The sequence below is a fragment of the Gymnodraco acuticeps genome, unplaced genomic scaffold (assembly GCF_902827175.1).
Source record: "Gymnodraco acuticeps unplaced genomic scaffold, fGymAcu1.1, whole genome shotgun sequence".
Classification (NCBI taxonomy): Eukaryota; Metazoa; Chordata; class Actinopteri; order Perciformes; family Bathydraconidae; genus Gymnodraco; species Gymnodraco acuticeps.
Genome location: NW_022990981.1, coordinates 439,957 through 453,654, shown reverse-complemented (window position 1 = coordinate 453,654; position 13,698 = coordinate 439,957). Strand labels below are relative to the sequence as shown.

At 41.3% G+C, this 13,698-nt stretch overlaps 1 protein-coding gene across 6 annotated transcripts in view; it reads left to right on the top strand.

Annotated features, from left to right (window-relative positions):
• Positions 1 to 13,698, top strand: part of ect2 (epithelial cell transforming 2) — a 104,643-nt gene that overhangs the window by 40,653 nt on the left and 50,292 nt on the right. For all 6 annotated transcript variants that reach the window (XM_034235563.1, XM_034235564.1, XM_034235562.1 and 3 more), the window contains 4 exons: positions 1,454 to 1,573; positions 8,336 to 8,474; positions 9,571 to 9,725; positions 12,765 to 12,872. In XM_034235563.1, the coding sequence (XP_034091454.1) occupies positions 1,454 to 1,573; positions 8,336 to 8,474; positions 9,571 to 9,725; positions 12,765 to 12,872 (522 nt within the window). The remainder of the gene's footprint in view (positions 1 to 1,453; positions 1,574 to 8,335; positions 8,475 to 9,570; positions 9,726 to 12,764; positions 12,873 to 13,698) is intronic.

Here is a 13,698-nt window from a genome sequence, read left to right as displayed (position 1 = left end):
CATATGACATATATTTTTTAGATGTCTAACAGACTGGAACAAGAAAACCAGTGTGTTTGTACCTACTAGTACTACCAAACAAAGTAGGCATTTTCTTTGTGCCACTGCATCTCACAAATAAACAAGGACATTTAATAATCAGACCCTAAAATAAAATAAATCAAGTTTCACTTTAGTTTTTCAAGTAACTCAACTCAAACTCACTAGTCACTCACTCAGCATCATCAGACAGGTTTTTAGGAATATGAGAATGTCCACATTTCCAGGTAGAAGCTGGGATGTTTGGGCATTTACAATATCCCCTGCTCTGGAAAAAACTCTCTCGCTTGGTACTGATGTTGCTGGGACAGCAGTGGCCGCGTTAACCGAACATTTTATTTAACAATGACGGAAAAATCTGAAAGCAGTCTGTCATTTTGACAGATTAGAACAAACTCGGAACAGCGCCAACGTTTCCCCGCAGCGAGGCTCTGGTGTTATGCCGTGTTATGCATGCCCTCCAAAAGGAAATGATATAGTTTCCAAACCGTACTTTGCCGTACAGATCAATACATGTCTGGGAGGTTTTGCTTTACGCTGTGCGCGCGAGGTGTATGCACTCCGTTGACAGTTCACGAGCGTGCTCTCTCTCTCTGTTCAGACCCGACGGGTAATAAGGGATTATGACGGACATTTTACGATCCTGTCTGTCAAAATGACGGACATCGAAAAAGTCTAATGCCACCTCAGTGGGACGGAGAGATATACTTTGGCCATGGGTGACAGCAGTGGGTTAAACTGTGCATTGTCTCTCCACCACTTCAAAAACAATACAGTTTTTGCCAAGAAGGTGAGGCTTATTGACAGGGCGAGATATAAATATACTGTTGGTACTTGTCAATGTCTCTAGGTGTGTAAATGTAGCCCTGTAAATACGATGTCCTTTTGTGTTCGGTTGTTTTATGTTCATGTTGTAACCTACTTGCTGCCATGTTGGACAGGTCTCTCTTGAAAACGAGATCGATGATCTCAATGAGACCACCTGGTTAAATAAAGGTTTAAAACAAAAAAAAGTGTTTTAAAAAAATGTATATTCGGTATATCGTTACATCCCTAGTCTTTAATAATTCAGCCCCGGGGCCCCTTTAATACTGGGGCTCGGTACCCATCCCTACTATCCTGACTCTCCTCTCTCTGTTCTTCGGGCTGTAACTTACATATTAGGGACTTTTGGTCTGGTTGGGTAGTAGGTAGACGTTGTGGGCTGCAATCGTAATTATTTTGCATCCTTTTCTGATGTTGTGCAGTGTGTTTCTTTCATCGGGCTAATTTCTTGGCTGATACTTCTTGCCGCATCTGCAACTGTCACCATCCTCACTGCTCCTGTTTTATTTTCCCTTTTCCACCCTAATCTCTCTTGGTTTCAGCCACCTTTTTCCACATTTCCCTCTAACTTTCTTTGTGCTCTCTGCAGGCCAACCTGCTGTCCTCCCACCGCAGCCTGGTTTATCGAGTAGAAACCATCGCCCTGGGAGACCAGCCTTGTGATCGCGGGGAACATGTCACACTCTTCCTCTTCAATGACTGCCTCGAGGTGAGAATGCACACAAACGCCAATAAACATTTGACAATCTAAGACAGAACACATCATTTACCCGGTTGGTGATGCTATGAATTTACAGACAGCAAACATATTACAGGTATCTGAATTAGGCCCAGTGTTTCCTTTTAATATTCCTTACTTGTATTTGTACTTGAGCATTATTTTCTAAATATATTCAGTAGGGATGCTCCGATTGATCGGCCGCCGATCGATATCGGCCGATATTCACTCTCTGCCGATCGATCGGTGCGCTCTATAAATGCCTATCGGGAGAGCCGATCACAAGCTCGCCAAAATGGCTTCACGAGTCTGGCAGTATTTTAAGGTGTCCAAAAAAGACAATAAAATAGCGGTATGCAACCTGTGTGAAGCACAAATCCTGTGACGGACCGGTGAGCGGAGCAACACACACACAAGAGTTAGACCTAACACACTTAGCTATTTTATCTACCTCTGGAACAAGCTAAACTAGTTATAAATATATGTATTCTTCACTGTCGGATCACTCATTACTGGATCAGTGAGCTGCACGAGATACTGACAGGCTGTCAGGAGAGGGAGAGAGGAAAAGAGAGCGCTTCCGCTCATTTCTCCCGTGTTATTATCCAAAGTTAATGTAAACTTGAATAATGTACTTCATTTGAATGTAATAATTATGTTGGTTGTTGTTTGTGAAAGCTCCAGTGAATGAGCCCCATTAACTGAGTTCCGGCGATCGGCCCCAAAATTGGCGATCGTAGCATCTAGGGCTGTGCGATTATGGCAAAAATCATAATCACGATTATTTGGTCAATAATTGAGATCACGATTATTTTGACGATTATTCATTAACCATTTATTGAACTTTAAAACAAATAATATTTTACCAATAAACAAGATCAATAAATGTGTTGGAGTGCACTTCCAAAACCATACTAAACATATATTATTAATATGATAAATAAAAATAAATTAGACCAAAATAAATGAAATCAAACATGTTGCAGTGCACTGTCACAACCTACTGAAAACTCCTTAACATATAGCCAACATTTTGGTAAAATATATTCAACATATTCCACTCAGTTAAACGTTGAAGGCTGGCCAACCGTCATGGTCCAGAAGTAACAGGAAATAAATGTTGAACTACAATTTAAGACCAAATAAAAATGTTTAGGCCACCATGGCAAATGCTGGTAGGGCTGCTTATGTCATCTCTTAAAGATGTTTTGCAAGAAACACCAGCCTGTTTATATGGTCTGGTTTCAGAGATGAGCGCAGGCAGGTGACGATATTGCCACCTGTACTGAAGACCCTCTCTGAAGAGGAACTTGTGGCAGTGCTGCCACATATGACACAGGAAAAAAAGAAAAGACTCTGAAGAACCCTTTCTTTGCCATTATATCAAAATAGTGTTGCTACAAAAGTATAAATTAGGCTTACTAATAAGACAACTCAGATCTGAAGCTACACAGTAATCTGCTGCAGCAACAGTGCAATAAAAAAGACAACATTAATAGAATCAAACCCATTTTTGTTGCATTTTATTAGAGTATAAAAAGAAATGCCTTTAAAATAGGATGCAAGCAACACTAGTTTCTGAACTGATAGACTATAATCAATTTAAACAGAACAGATCTTAATGTTTGCATTCTTATACCATTTTGTACAATAATTATCATGAATAAATTCAAACAAACTAAAACTTACAGCAGATTAATAACGGTATCTAAATTGAGTTTTTAATATATCAAAAACTTGTTGAAATGCTGCTGTTATTTTTTACTGTCCCCAAAAAGCGCGTCGCAGCCTCCAGGAAAGCTTATTTCATAACTTTGCCGTCTTTGAAAGACTTCATGTGTTTCGCAAGAATGTGACTGACACGATAAGATGCTATGGGAGCAGCCTTGCTCTTGTTGGACCTGGCCACACGGCATCTATTGCACGTCTGTCTGTCCTGGGAGAGGGATCCCTCCTCTGTTGCTCTCCCTGAGGTTTCTCCCATTTTTCCCTTTAAACTGTGGGTTTTCTCCGGAAGTTTTTCCTTGTACGATGTGAGGGTCTAAGGACAGAGGGTGTCGTATTGTCATACTGATATTTTGTACAAACTGTAAAGTCCACTGAGACAAATGTAACATTTGTGATATTGGGCTATATAAATAAACATTGATTGATTGATTGATTGATTGGTGAAAATGGACTGCTGTGCATTTAGCTGTCCTTTCAGGCCCCTCCCCTTTTGGAGCGTAGGGCAGATTAGGAGGGAATTCCGTCTCGTAGCGTTTGTGCACTGTTTTGAAATGCCGCTCCTAAATTACCCTTCTTCGATAAAGCCACGCTCGCATTGCAGATGAGACAGATGGACTTTGAATTGGAATAGATACAAAAATAATGATCCTCCCACTCGGAGTGAAAATTATATATTTTGGGCTTTTTTGCTTCTGCCATAATTGCGGTCTTGTGTGTGTGCGGACTGTCACTCCTGTTGACCATCCATGCTGTTGACACGGACAACGTCAGCGAACTAGTGCACTGCTCACCAGCCACGCCCGGACACATGGGGTGAGGCCGGCCAATCACAAAGCTTTGATGCGTTCAAGTGCATTATTCTGGCACGGGAACATTATGTTACAGGACATTAACGATAAAACAGAATATTGTTGTTCTATTTTTAGACACATCTCGCGATCGACTGGGAATCTCCCCGCGACCCTTCTTTTTAACTAGTTGCTGCTCTTGTTCTGACATCTTCGCTTGCGCTGAACACTCACAACACATGTCACTCCCACGTGGCCGAGTGGGCTTTTAGGGAGGGGCGAAAGCGCACCCAGCAAAATAATCGTATTTTGTCAATTATGCTGTTTTCCTAATCGTCGCAAGCCATAATCGTAATCGCGATTAAAATACGATTAATTGCACAGCCCTAGTAGCATCCCTAATATTCAGTGAGTGCTGTCTGTCAAAAACCATGCAATCTGACGGGATTGTAGAAAGCAGAGATATGCTAAATCATGTCAACAGATTTTCACCTTTTGCTAGGTTGGACAGAGAGCCTTGCAGTGAAAATGGGGGGTTCAGTTTTGTTTTTATGCGCTACATTTAGCTGTTGTCTGATTGGTTGTGGGTTGAAAGATCAGCGGTAATCGAGGTCAAAGTTGAAATAATGTATAAATCATTTTGAGCGGTGAAGCTCAAAAAAAATGTAATGTCAGTTCAGAGCCGTTTTACAGCTCGTCATGTGAAGGCAGCTTAAGACCTACCAAAAGATTGAATCAGATAGCACTTATATCTGTTTCTTGGCTTTCGGGATGCAGTTTAGATGTGTAGTGTTGAATTTAGAATACAATGGATATCAACTACATCCAATATTTTTAAATGTAACATTCGGGCCGAACCCCTTAGCTTACACCATATACGTATATATATATGTATATGTATGTATGTATATATATATATATATATATATATATAGGTCACAGATTTTTTCAGATTTGTGAACAATATTTGAGAGAAATGGTTATTTTGTGCATATAGAAAATGTTTTAGATCTTTGAGTTCATCTCATGAAAAATGGGAGCAAAAACAAAAGTGTTGCATTTATATTTTTGTTCAGTGTGTATATATATATATATATATTAATGCTGTCAAAATTATCGCGTTAACGGCGGTATTTAATTTTTTGAATTAATTGCGTTAAAAATATTTAACGCATTTAACGCATGTGCAGAATGGATACATCCCACCAGTGGCAGCGACAGGGTATGGCTGGGGTAGGCTACACCCATACCAATAAATGGCTTAGTACCACCATGAAAAATGATGTTAAAATAAGCAAAATAAAGTCCGCCAACTCGCGCCGAGAATTGCACAGACAGCAGTTAGTAAGATTGATTTCAGTAGCCACTTGTCTGGAAATACCGAAGACCAGAAACGGTTTTGAAAACTTTTGTCACGTAGTGATCGTCTTCTCAATAGAACATCTTTGATAATGTCTTCTGGCCAATCAGAATCAAGATAACGGCGTGGTGTTGTTGCAGGAAGTCCCGACGGAGAATACTTTTGCTGTAGTACATGGTTGCACATAACTGGCACGCAGGTTATGTGCGTAATCTGAAATGCGTACCGTCACTTGTGTCACAAAGCGCATTTGCGTACCGACGTACTTGTGAAGCTTTTCCAGAAGGCGGTTAGATCACCGGACGACAGAGTCGGTCTCCGTGTGCACAGACAGGGCTGCTGTTAACGTCGGTCTGTACAACGGAATTGTGCCAAAACTAGGCCAACCGGCTGCGGAGGGAGACTCCCCCCCCCTTCACTGGAGAACTGCGCTAAAACAGCTGATCACAACGTTTCACACTCTGTGGAAGTACTCCACTAGCCCCCCCCCCCCCCCCCCCCCCCTGTCGACTTTCCTGAAGTACTCCCCCGTTGTTAGAAATCAACACGTAATGAATTAAGACCCCACGGTTTGATGATTGATAGGTGTGTGGGCTGTCTTTCATTTTGACATGCAGACATTTTTTTTATAATAAACATAGATACTGTATGTTAAATGGATATATCCGCCTTCTTTCATTTATCTTTCCATTCCCACAACAATATACATAAAGAAATGGCATATTTGGACATAGTTCGAATGGTGATTATTCATGATTAATTAATTTTTAAGCTGTGATTAATCTGATTAAAAATTGTAATTGTTTTACAGCCCTAATATATATATATATATATACATATATATATACATATATATTGGCGGTGCGCAGTTCTCTATGCGTGAGAACTGCGCCCCACCAATATGTTTCTATATGTCTGCCAGCACAAGAAAGGCTCTTGAGGCCTAGTACATACGGTGGCAATGTCTCAAGATTTTGCAAAATACACCTTTATTGAACATACAGTAACACAAATACTACAAATCCACATAAGCCGCTATTTGTATATAGGGGAAACACTGATGTATGTGTATGTGTATATATATATATACAGTGATTCCCGCATAAATGAAATATACTTTGGGGGAACGACTCGGGGGGGGGGGGGGGGGGGTTGATTTGCGGGGGAGCGTGCCCCCCCCGTGAAAAATGTTGAAATTTTTTTTCTCAATTCCTGCATTCTAGTGCATTTTCATAGTAACACTGTACTTCAGACAACCTACAACTGGTGATGGTGTCTAGGTCTTTAAGTGTTAAACAGCTGAGAGCAGTCACTGCTGTTTTTTGTGGTCTTCTTTCACACACACATCTTACCCAAGTGTGTATGAACATCCTCACAAACCAACAAAGAACATGATCTATATCAAATTTAAGACAGAAAACTCCACACTGGTATCTGATCGTTAATCACCGGATAACTTTATTTTAACTATATACAAACTGGTGAAATTTAGGAGCGGGGCTAGTCCTGGTGGGCTACCCAGGCTGAGTGACAAGGTGGCATCCAGGAAACTGAAATTTGCAGGTCACTGCCATCGACACCAGGAACTTCCAGCTGGCAAGTTAGTACTCTGGGAGCCAACACACGGGCACCAACCAAGAGGGCGCCCCACGCCAACATACGTGGAGGTGCTGAGGAAGGATGTGGGGGTGGAAAGCTCCACAGAGCTGGCCGGGTGTATGGAGGACCGTGAGGATTGGCGAACCCGTTGGCAAACTCGTCTAAGGACGACCTAGTAGTAGTAGTCCTTGATTGGCTCAAGTTCACACCTTTTTAGGGGCGGGGCTAGTGATGTTGTCCCGGGGATGCTTAGGAGTTGATAAAGGAGATAATCCCACTGACGTCATCATTTGATAACAAAAGTGGGTCTGGACTCGCGCCCATAGAGGCTGTTTACCAGTATAATGGCTCCCCCCAAAGTATAATTTATGGGTGGCTCCCCCCAAAGTATAATTTATGGTTTTTTAAGTTTTTTTTTACTCACTGAGCACTCATTGCCACCAATGCAAATGCAAATGAGTGCTCACTGAGTAAAAAAAAACAAAAAACACACAAATTATACTTTGGGGGGAGCCATTATACTTTGGGGGCCCCCCAAAGTATTAACATGCTGTGGGAATCACTGATATATATGTCTTATACTCTGATTGCCTTTTACTCTGTTTATTATATTGTATATGGTGGGATAGGTGATCGTGGTACAGAACCTCTTTATCCTCTGAGGATGAAGTTGCTCTGTTTCTGTTTTTGAGATCAAATTCAATTGTATTTGGACTTTGACTTTATTTCTAAATATAACAAAAGACAAACTTGTTTATGAATCATTTATACATTTATCTTAGGGAATTACAATTTCCACCACAAGCAGCAATACTGAAAATGTGATCTGTGTGTGTGTGTTGGATTTCTGCCACCTTCCATGTCGTCTTGTGTGTTTATTGAGTGATCTTATAATGGGTCGACTCGCTACTCCCCTCCATCATTACTACGCATTGATTGTATTCATATAACCACTCTCACCCTCTTCACTTGCACTGCTAAAACAACAATGACCTATGATGTAGTGTCCTATTTTAATTCCCCCCCATTATTTCGTCTCTCTCAGCTTCTAATTACCTTGGCATTAATGAGTTGCATCGTTTACCTCTATGAAGGGCTCATTGATCGGCCAAGTAGCCGATAGCAGCTTTAGCAACACACAGCAAAAATGGACCCACACTCAATTCTAAGTCGCCGCGGCCCACACACAGACAAACACACACGCACACAAGTTGCCCTTCTTCACTTTTACCTCCAAAGTTGCCGTCTCATTTTGTGGCTGTGTGTGCCTCTCTGCAGATTGCGAGGAAACGAAAAAAGGTGATCAATACGTTTAAGAGCCCTCTGGGACAGACCAGACCTCCACCCCCGCTCAAACACATCGCACTGATGCCGTTGTCTCAGATTCGGAGAGTGCTGGACTTGCAGGACACAGAGGGTAACACAGCAACAACACACACGTCAAACTAATGGTTACTGCTTATCGCTTCATCTGCATGTCAGCTCTATCTGGACGCTATTGTTCACAAGAGTGTCCATATAGTACAGCACCAGGTTGAAACAATGACAAACTAATACACAGTTGAATTTATTTTCCATTGTCTCATATGCTTTCTGAGGTTTTATTTTTCCTGTAATGTGTTCTTTAGGTTTTAGTGCATGTAAATGGTCTGCAAAGGCAAAAATCCCTGTGTTCCCTCCAGAGGGAGTTTCTCTCACACATTCTCCCAAAATACAAATTTGAATTGGAGCATATTATGTACTCTTTAACATGGTTAATTTAGCTCTCATTGCCATATTCGAGTCACTGAAAAGTGTTTTTCCTAATTAAAATTAAATTAAATCAATTGGCAATTACAGAACAAAATATAATGGCAGAATGGTGAGGAAATTTGTCAGCGATAATGTTATTTACACCAAACCAGTAATGATTTGTCTGAAATTCTAATATGACTATTTAAGGTATTTTAAATGTATGTTATAATAAAATAAATGTGACTGATTATTGGTTTGGTGTTGCAATTCGCCATGGCCACAAAATTGGAAGTGGCTTATACTTTTTTAATTCCCATGTTACATCTTCACTGCTCAACTATATTTTAGTGTGCCTACACATGGGCTCCGTGAATCCCAATGAAGACTAACAATCTGAGCTTGGTTAACCTGCTGGTTGATTTGACTGCACTTAGTCACTTTATTGGGAAAAAAGAGCAGACTTAAGAATGTTTGAAATTGATCAATCAGCAAGTCTTAATCAAAGCCGTGTAAAAAGCCTGGATAAAGAATAATGCAGCTGTCCCAAATATTATAGAAAATATATATATTTTATCCCTCACTATGTCTTTCATTTCTTTATCTCGGTCAAATACCCTGCCTCTATTCTCTTCATCCGTTTTCAATTCCATTCTATTAACTTCTTTCTCCTCACTGACACAATTTGTTTTCTCCCTTTTTTATCGCTGGTAAGGTTACCAAGTTGTCTCATTCACTCTCTAACTGCCAGTCTTTTTTCCCGCTCTTTCCCCTCCCTTCAGAGTGTGCGAATGCGTTTGCCCTGGTGGTTCACCCTCCGACCGAACAGGAGAACCTGTTGTTCAGCTTCCAACTGGCTGGAGAGGAAACAGTTAAAGTTGCCTGGCTGCGAACACTTTGCCGCCACGTCGCCAACACCATCTGCAAGACTGATGCGGTGAGAAGCCTAAAACACACACACACACACACACACACACACACACACACACACACACACACACACACACACACACACACACACACACACACACACACACACACACACACACACACACACACACACACACACAGACACAGACACAGACACAGACACAGAGTAAAGGACATAGGTAGTTTGACATACTGCTGTAGTAAAGGAAGCTCTGATAGCTGTGTTATTCGCAACATCAGTTTACAGTAAATACGCTCTTTCCTCCAAAAAACATTAGGCGCATTCACACCGCAGTACTTTTCCCACAAAGGTTCATCAGAACTTAGTTCATGAGAACTCTTTAGTTCTCATTTGTTTGTAGCCTTTATTTAACCAGGTGAAGCCCCTTGAGATCAAAAGATCTCTTTTTCAAGGGTGACCTGCAGGACATTAGTTACACATGTAACATAAAAACAACAGAACAACAATAAGGATGACCTACAACATAATGTACAGGGTACAGTTTACAAACTAAGTACAGATCGCGTTCACACCGGAATAAGTCCCTGGGGGCAGGGCTCGAGCTTAAGGACGTCCCGTCGTCCCGGGTCCAAAAAAAATAGTGTCGGGGAGGATAACAAATTATTTTGGGACGAGAGTTAAAATAAAAATACCCTGCTAACTCTACTACAAACGGCGATGAAAATGAAACCGACTGCACGTTTTGTATAGCACACAGTTATTAAACCTCCTTGTCAACATAAACACACACGTACAAAACATTTAGCAACCCGTGAAATACACACACGTAGCTACAGCTGTGCCCGCGAATTTGCGGGTCTAGCTATGTACTGAGTGTGTGTATTTCGCGGGTTGAGTGATGTACAATGGCATCCCGTGGAGGAATTCTGAAATGTTTTATCGTTACATCACAAAAACGCACAGCAGAACCAGACCCTGGAGCGCCGGCCTCTTTATTTACTTACTCCTCTTCATCCCCTATGGGTAATAAGGCTGAGATGAGAACTCTCCATCGTATTTAGTCCTTAGCAATATGCTGCGCCTCTCCCCATGTAGGGATGGGTACCGAGCCCCGGTATTAAACGGGAATTATTAAAGACAGTGGTAACGTTAAGCTCCGACGTTATCTAACTTTTTATCGGTACTGGAGACATTTAAAAAATATTTGTCATATGTATTATTGCTACATACACATTATATCGCAGTTTTAGTTTCGCCAACTCCGTTTCTAATATGCAATAAGACTACAACATCCAATCCAGACGAGATCTCTCTCTCTCCCGTCTGTGTGCGAGGGGGCGGGGCCGTTTGTAAAGGTCTCCTGACTGTGTTACAGACTGTCATCCTGGTTAGTGGTTACTCTGGGTTCTGTCTTCAGGACACAGTGTTGGATTTTTTTGTTAATTGGATGGGACTTGATTGGATTCAATATTAGAGTAATTTTCTTGTTTGTGTGTTTGTTTAAATATATTTGGCCTTTGTTTATGTGATTGAATGATTTACTCAAATAAAAAGGTTGATGAATTATCATCTAATGATTTGTATGATGTTTTATTTATGTTAAAGGTCACTTTGAATGATTTTAACTAATGATAATGTAGAAAAACTAACATTTTAAATTCGAGACGGTCCACATTAATTTCGGGACGGCTAGATTGTATTTCGGGACGGTTCCGGGAGGATGGTGAAAAAAGTTAGTCGAGAGCCCTGCCTGGGGGTGGATTAGGCAAATGGAGCCGCTGACGTCATTTCTTCTTCTTCTGCTTTGGGTTTACTGGCAGGCCGCAAACAACTTCACGGCGTATACTGCCACCCAAAGTCCCCGGCCGGAAGTCCCCGAAGTTGGGGACTGGCTTCAGTAGAAGCTGCTGGGACTCCCAGCAGCTTCTACTGAAGCCTTCCGAGTAAATCGCCAGAACTCCGACACCTCCTCATCTCCACCACTCCCATGTTTTCTTTTGTGTTGCCATAAGTTAGTCTCTCTCCGTTGGTGCGCTGGGCTAATGCTAATAATGCTAATGCGAGGATAATAAAATGGCAGCATCACAAAACCTTTTGGGAGTTTTACGGGGCGTGGCCCCCAGCCAATCAGAAATAGGAACCTTTTTCTCCCACAAAAGTCCCTGCTCTCTAGCAGGGACGGAAAAGGGGGTAAAAAGGTTCTCATGAACTAATTTTAGTTTGGTGTGAATGCAACATTTCCGAACTATATCAGAACTAAAGTTGGAAAAGTACTGCGGTGTGAACGCGCCTATTGGTACAGTCTTAGGCTTTCACACAATCCTTCTTTGGTGGACATTTTTTTAAACATCCCCAAACCATTGTCCAGACACACAGTTGAAACGTTAGTAGGCTGAAAAGATGCGGTCTTGATCAGGATCACATTTATCCATTTGTTCCTGGTGTGAACAAATTTGTATGGATGTTATGGACACTCTAAACTTCTTCTGTCAAGCTATTTTTCTTGCCACATTTAAATGGACCTGATCTGACCTGAGACAGAGCCCTGTGTTTGAAAAAAAAAAAAAGGTACTGAACAAAAGGCAGCAAAGTAGAATACATGCTTATTTTTTAAGGTTTACCCATTCCTAGTTATTTTTTATGATGTACATTATTTATTTATTTAAATAAGAGAAACATAGAATATCTCTTGATTTACCCTGGTTTGGGGAAATGATGGAAGGCCTGATTAGGCCTAATGAGTCCACTGGAAGACATAGAGGGGAGGCTGCCTGCTATATTTAGCAGAGAAGCAGCAGGGGGCGATGTTGGCCTCCAGTCTGCTCCATGTTGCAGCTGCATTCCTAATGCTGTTTCACTGGGTCAGCGCTACACTGTGAATACCAACGAGATGGAGCCCTGCTTGTTAACAAGCCCACTGCAGGGTGGGGGGTGTGAGAGAAAGACAATGTGTCTGCTTGAATCCTACTACACACCCCCTCCTGCAACTAAATCATAATGTATCTGCATTGATTGCATGAGTTTTACACTTTTGGGCATGATTTATTGCATTGAGTTTGAAGCTGTGTTTTGTGTGGTTACCAGGAGGACCTGATTCAGAGCACAGACCCTGACAAGCTCCAGGTCAGCACCAAGGATATGGACAGCACCCTGAGCAAAGCCTCCAGGGCCATCAAGAAGACCTCTAAAAAGGTAGAAAAATCACTTTCTCATCATTAACCTTCCCAGCTGCACTTTTTCCAGGGGGAGATCATGATTACGTATTTATGTTGAGCTGCCAACTCTGTGCAGACCAGTACTGCCCCCTTAATATGGATATTGAATCATGGGTTGGTTCACATTCTATCAGTTGAATCAGTGCACTTTTTCCATTGTACAGTTATGTAGAATGCCTTCGCATAAGACCATTTACTTGTACAAACAAGTCTTGTTTCACAATTGCCAACTAAAAAACAAACTTTGATAGAAACAGCTGCACAACGCAAAAAGTACTATCTAATTCTGTTAGCAGCTCAACTCTAGTGCTCATGCAGTGTTATTATTGGGCGATGCAATGTAGAGGAAATAACGAATGTGCAGCCATTACTGTAGTTTGTTTCAGACCTACTGTATCTTCTAATGTACAGTATAAGAATTGTGATGCTGTCACCCATTTTAAATGAGTGAAAATGTTAAATTAAAACAAAAGTCAAATGATAACACTGTAGCATGTAAGTATTCCACTGTGATTTACGGAGGTTGTTCTATTTTTGGCCAAAGCTAATGTTAACTTGACCGGACTTCTTTCTGCATATTGATATGACTGCACATAGTCCCTTGATCAGAGTGTCCTGATAGTAACAGTCTGATATCCTTAGCAGCGGTTTGCTAGTAGAAAAAAACAGACCGCAGAATGTTCAACAACAGAAATACTAATTCTGATGAAGCCCTTACCAATTTGAGACAGAGATTACTCTTGGATCTATAACATTTGAAGTTGATTCCTCCCTAAATTTACTTTGCAAGGTCCTGGAGATTT